Source organism: Punica granatum, chromosome 8 (assembly GCF_007655135.1).
Source record: "Punica granatum isolate Tunisia-2019 chromosome 8, ASM765513v2, whole genome shotgun sequence".
NCBI classification, from domain to species: domain Eukaryota; kingdom Viridiplantae; phylum Streptophyta; class Magnoliopsida; order Myrtales; family Lythraceae; genus Punica; species Punica granatum.
The window spans coordinates 9,985,011-9,991,010 of NC_045134.1; the positions used below are offsets into that span (position 1 = coordinate 9,985,011).

Below are 6,000 nucleotides of genomic sequence, written 5' to 3' on the forward strand. Positions count from 1 at the left end.
CTAGCCCTCGAAGAGATTCAATTGGCGCTCATCTATTGCCGACAGGTGCAATGGTCATTCGATTGGTGTTGAACAATTGCGGATCCGCTCTTCCTCTATCGAAAAAAAATATTCAATGAGTGTTATTTACTCATCCATTCGGACGAGCAAAACCCAATCTGATTGGCACAAGTATAATTGACTGTGCAATATTACAAACATTTTGATTGGTTTTTCTTCATCCATGGTAACAGTGTTATAAAATAGTATTTTTAGGGAATTTTAGGAAAAATCAGAAAGTGCTCCCGTAGAGTAGAGAGAAAACTCTGTCAAGAAGAGAATAGAGATTAAAAAAAACCAGCGCTTATTTCTCTCAATGAGGTTTTTGGTTTCAGTAGGTGATTGAAGAAAATCAACGATTGAGAGAGGTTTATCTTTTAGTAGATTGATCTGACTCAAACTTGGATTAATCAGGCTCATTGGACATCCGAAAATAACTATTGCACGTAATAAGCGACACTATATATTGAGCATGTGAAGAAAGATCCTTAGCGTAATTAGCAAGGATCTGGGTGATCTTACAAAAAGCCAGCTAATTACCTTGTTCATCAGAAGAACTAGACCCAAAAAAGAAAAAAAAAAGAAAAAAAAGAAGGACCAAGTCCTAAAATTTTGAAGGGAGCTTTTCCATTTACCAAGAAATCGGAAGAATTTGAAATTGCCTCTCTCTCTCGAAAAGATGCAAGACAAATATTATACCTCAGAATCTCAGATGACCTATACTTCGCTACAATATTGTAGGAGTAGTATAGCCATGTAGAACTAACAATTTTGATAGAAAAAGAGAGGACAGGAATGGCGGTGTGAGGACATCGGGAAAAGGGGTAGGCATGTTTACGTGCAGTTTGGAAAACCGTATCGAGCCGAACCAAATCAAAAAATAATCGGATAGTTTTCGAGGGTAAAAATCCTAACCTTTACCACTATTTGAGGAAAAATTGGACAAAATATAATCGATTTTTCTAATCCAGTTTACTAAATCCTTGATATCGTTAATAAATTCGGTTTGGTCGAATGCAATTCTTATGAATCAAACCATAAACTAAATCCGATTATAATAGATTTTATTATTTAATTTAATTATTGTTTAATTATTTTAACTTTTTATAAAAATATTTTTATATTAAAGTGGTTCATCTCACGTAACCCGACTTGGATAATATGGAGCGAGGTATATGTCCTATAATTTTTTTTTTGGCGAATAGGTATGTCCTATAATTTAACATAAAGAAAATAAACCGCAATGTCAATTTGATTACTTTTCTAGGTTTAAGATAAATTAAGCTAGCGGGTGCATTTTAAGATTGTCCTCATACTATATATTTACATATATAAAAAGTAAGAACATGATCGCTCATTTAATTTTAATATTAACCACGGTTAACCGAATTGGAGTGTTTTCATATAACATAAAGAAAATAAAACCGCAATGTTCATTTTGATATAGGGCGGAGGGTTCTTTTTTTTTTCCCCCCTTTTTTCCTTCATCTCTTGGAATTTTCTGTTTCCTTTTCTTTTCTTTTTTCACAGCAATTCGATTATAAATTGCTAAGCATTCTCATTTCTAGATTATAAAGTGTATACTATGGAGAATTCTTCAATTTTCTAGGAAATTTTTCAATAAAATTTTTCTTCTCCATTATTTTAAATTCTATATAAATTAGAGAAGCTCTTTCTTTAGTTCTCCAGTTTTTCATTTGTTAATTATTTCTTTTTTAAATTCTAATTAATAGCTTTTTTTTTCCTCGGGTAAGCTAATGTCTTTTCTTTTCTATTGGCTTTTATATTTATAAATATATTTTATATCATCTTTTTATGGTGATTACTCCAATTATTCTCATATTAGAAAATTTTCTAATTTAATATTAGTAAACATAATCTTATATTTTTATGAAGAAATAAATTTAGAAAAGGAGAAGAAAAATGTAGATGAAAAGTGAAATCAATTTTCAAAAAGTAAACAGGCCATAAATTTTTTTTATTGACAAGAGTCAAACTTGAAACCATATTTAAGGAGAAGAGGTTTTGGTCCATCTGTATCTACATTTATAAATTTGTTTTCGGTGTGCACAACCACTAATCTAGCTAGGTTTTGAACAGAATCGGCCCACTAAAGGAGCAAAACTTTCCAAATCATTAATTTTCTCAATTTACGAGATTAGGACCCTAGATTTTGCTTACCTCATTTGGAATCAATTCTTATAAGAAATGATTTGAATTTAATTCAATAGAGCCTGGTGGTTAAGGGCAGCAAACTTTCTTATGAAGACCCAAATTTCAGTCACCTCAAGATCGTGGAAGAGAATACGTCCTATTGGACCTCCTGCACGGCATATGTGGCCGAACTAGCTTATTCCTTGGACTTGCAGGATACTCACGTGAGCCGTAGAGATAATTTGACGAAACCTAGATACTCCTCGTTATTAAAATAATCAAATATAATTGAATTATATTATTTGAAAATATCAATAGATTTAACTGAAATGAATTGAATAATCCTGTTTGGTGAATATTGGAATTGAGATAAGTTATTTTGATAAGCTTACCCCTTTCAATTGAATCAAATTCTAGCCGAATCTTATTGTTTCTGACCCGATTTCAAATCCAATGCAAATCTTGTATTTTTCAAATGATTCTAGTGTCATTTTGATTTCAAACAGCAAAATTCAATTGAATTCTTGCCAACTGAATTGAATTCTGGTATTTTTATGGATTCTTTTTTTTGATGAAGGTATTTTTATGGATTCGAAACACAAGGAAATAAGCGCCGAATCACTTGACAAACTCATGTTGGTCTACACTCACAAATTTAGATTATATCTCTTATGACATGCACTTAATTTGTCGTAATAAGCGGGCTGGCACACTTACTGAGCATGTGACTAAAGATGCCTTGGGTAACCTGCAAGGATCATTATGCTGATTTCCCCATCCTATTAGTATATGGCCAGCTAATTAACTTGTTCACCAAAAGAACTACACATGCATGTCATTGCCCCGTGCCGTCCTTCAGCGTTGCGGAAGAAAGATGTGTTCGTTGTTTTGGAGGTCTAATTAAAAGGTAATAACACCTTATATTGTGACAGTTCCCTGCGATTTCGATGATGCTTTTCCTTCGAGTCCCAATTTCAGTGCCACAGAAGCTCTTCTGTCTCTTCCGATGGATAATAGGAGCGCTTGCTAGTGCCACTGGTGTGGTCCCCAAGGAGGACCATGAGGATGTCAATGGCAGAATGGGGCGCCGCCCTGATGACTTGATGAAGTCAGAGCCACTTCCTCATGGCCTCCGGAGAGAGCTGATGCCCAGGCATGTCGCAGTAATCATCGACTGCAATGGCAGGAGGGCATGCCACTGGGGGTTGCCGGGGTCATCGGGCCACGAAGCGGGAATACGACCCTTAAGGGAGCTCGTTGAACTATGTGGTAAATGGGGCATTAAGGTGCTTACACTGCTTGCATTCTCTTCCGGGAACTGGTCTCGGTCTAAGGTTAGCTGCTTGCTCTCCTAACTTTTATAAAGTTTCAGAGATGGAGAGAGTAAGCTGTTGCAGCTTGCTTTATTGCAACTAACTCCTTGACACAGACTGGAAAAATACCGATTTTCATGGCTTTTAGTTCAAGAATTGGCTCTAAGTTGAAAACCAATACAGATGAAGTGCTTTTAATTTGATGCAGGAAGAGGTCGACTTCTTGATGGATTTGCTTGAAAGACTACTACAATCTGGGCTTGAGATAATGTTTGAGGTAACTTTAAGCTACCCATCGAACTTGGCTTGCTCGATTCTGGGAGTTGCTCCAATGTGACATGAAGCTCTGCTGCGGCACTTAATATAGTTAGCCAAATGCGCTTTTTTTTTTTGCTAACCCGGGTGTCCGGGCTTCGCCCGACTAATCCCCGAGGCTCCCTAAACCCCCGGTGGCATATGGAACGGATAATCATGCCAAAGGCGCTCCGGTGGCTACAAGGGGTTTCGAACCCGGGATCGGGTTGATAGTTAAGCTCCTCCTCACCACTAAGCCAAACTCTTTGGAGTTGTTAGCCAAATGCGCTTGTTTGTTGATAGTTTTAAATTCCCACATAGTGAATATAAGCTTATTTATCCTGTTCTGAACAGAGAAGGCATGCGGATATCCACGATAGGAGACTCATCAAAACTTCCCAAGTCATTGCAACAAATATTGACTAAGGCGGAACAGTCGACAAAAAAGCAAACTCCGGTCTCCACCTCGTTTTTGCGATTAGCTATAGTGGGAAATATGATATATCTCGAGCATGTAAGAGCATAGCTCACAAAGCGAAAGATGGTATCATCTGTTTGGAAGACATCGATGAGAAACTGATTGAGAAGGAACTATCGACTAGCTGCACTGAGGTCCCCTGTCCTGATTTACTCATACAGACTGGCGGTGAACTGCGACTCAGCAACTTCCTGCTGTGGCAGTTAGCCTATATCGAGCTATACTTCACTCAAGCTCTCTGGCCAGATTTCAGGAAAACTGAGTTTGTGGAGGCCTTACATTCATTCCAGCAAAGGAAGAGGTGGTATGGTTCGAGGGATTCGTGAGATAGTCATGGAGTAGGTTCGCGGTTTCTACTTCCATATGTCTGCTCAGTCCAACAGAAGACGCCAGCTACAAAAGTTATTAGCAATTTCCTTGTTTGGCTCTGCCCATTTATCTAACGTATGTTGCTACGTATGTATGTACGTACATACGTATGTATGTATGGATATATTGACTCAATCTGAAGTAAATATACGTTACTAATGCTAAAATCCTGTTATGTATCATCAGGCACATTGTTTGGTCAGTCTACTTTTATCGATATCATCATCCACTACTAGAAATCTCGGATATCCCGAGAGAACAAGTCCCTAGGCAATTACAAAGGGAAAAGTTCCCTAGGTAATATTTTTTTAAAAAATATAAAAAAAAATTTAAAAGAATTATACCAAGGGAAGAATTCCCTCGATAATATTAAAAAATAATTTTAAATTATTAAATAAATTAAAAAGAAAATAAATAATTTAATTTTGAAAAATAAAAAAATACTATTATGATGAGCACTTTGAAAATTAATTTAATTTTTTTGAAATTTTATACAAAATATTAATTTCTTGGTTGACATAACTTAAAAGACTACTTTATAAATAATAGAAGAAACCCAAACGAGATAAATAGTATTAGAAATAAATTGTATATCAAATAATAATATATTTAAATATAAAATAAATATTATATAACAAATATTATGTTTTGGAATGGAATATTGAAAATCTTAGGGGAGACTTTCGAGTCGTGACATTTAAACATTTCTATATGAAGTTTTATTAAAACAAATGATGGATTATTATTAGCATTGTATAAAATTCAATATAAGGAATTTTGGAGTGAAGAAATCCCCGGTGCTCCCTACACATTCTATTATAATCACTTTTTAAAAACTAATGTTTATTAAAGTACATAGTACGACTCAATAATGTTAAAAGTGTTTAAAAATATTTTATTGATAAAATATCGAAAAAAGAATCGGTTTTTAATTAATATATATAAATATAATAAAATGCAAGAAACGGACAGGCCTTTGAGGTATAGCTTGATTGTGTTTTGCTTCATGTTGCCAGGGAAGTCCGCGGGTCGCCTCCACCCCACCTCCTCCAACCACACACACCCCCTAACATTCAAGATCGGTCCGGTCCAATATTCATTTTTTTTTTTTAGTTTAGCGAAAGATATTTTCTCATAATCTCTCGATACCGCTACCTAGGCCTAATTTACTAAGGGATTCAATCCGTTTCTAAACTTGACTTACTGGAGGATTACCAGGGGAATGTTGACTCAGTAATCGGCCCCATTTTTGTAGTGGTAGCATATACTTGGGCGAATAATTAATGCAGTTGATCGACGATGAGTTGATGATGGTCATGGTAACTTGGCATAATTTTGGAAAGGGAAGTTGGA

General features: G+C 35.5%; 1 protein-coding gene across 1 annotated transcript; it reads left to right on the forward strand.

The window, feature by feature from the left end:
- The first annotated feature begins 3,033 nt into the window (after positions 1-3,033).
- LOC116189067 (dehydrodolichyl diphosphate synthase 2-like) lies at positions 3,034-4,374 on the forward strand. The gene is made up of 3 exons (XM_031518595.1): positions 3,034-3,527; positions 3,715-3,783; positions 4,155-4,374. Exons 1-3 carry the CDS (start codon positions 3,141-3,143, stop codon positions 4,224-4,226), a joined length of 528 nt encoding a protein of 175 aa, XP_031374455.1. The 5' UTR covers positions 3,034-3,140; the 3' UTR covers positions 4,227-4,374.
- Positions 4,375-6,000: the final 1,626 nt, after the last annotated feature.

Coding starts and splice junctions, on each gene's coding strand:
- LOC116189067 (XM_031518595.1), top strand. CDS start 3,141: ATGATGCTTTTCCTTCGAGTCCCAATTTCAGTGCCACAGAAGCTCTTC. Junction 3,528..3,714: donor GGAACTGGTCTCGGTCTAAG/GTTAGCTGCTTG, acceptor AATTTGATGCAG/GAAGAGGTCGACTTCTTGAT. Junction 3,784..4,154: donor GGCTTGAGATAATGTTTGAG/GTAACTTTAAGC, acceptor TGTTCTGAACAG/AGAAGGCATGCGGATATCCA.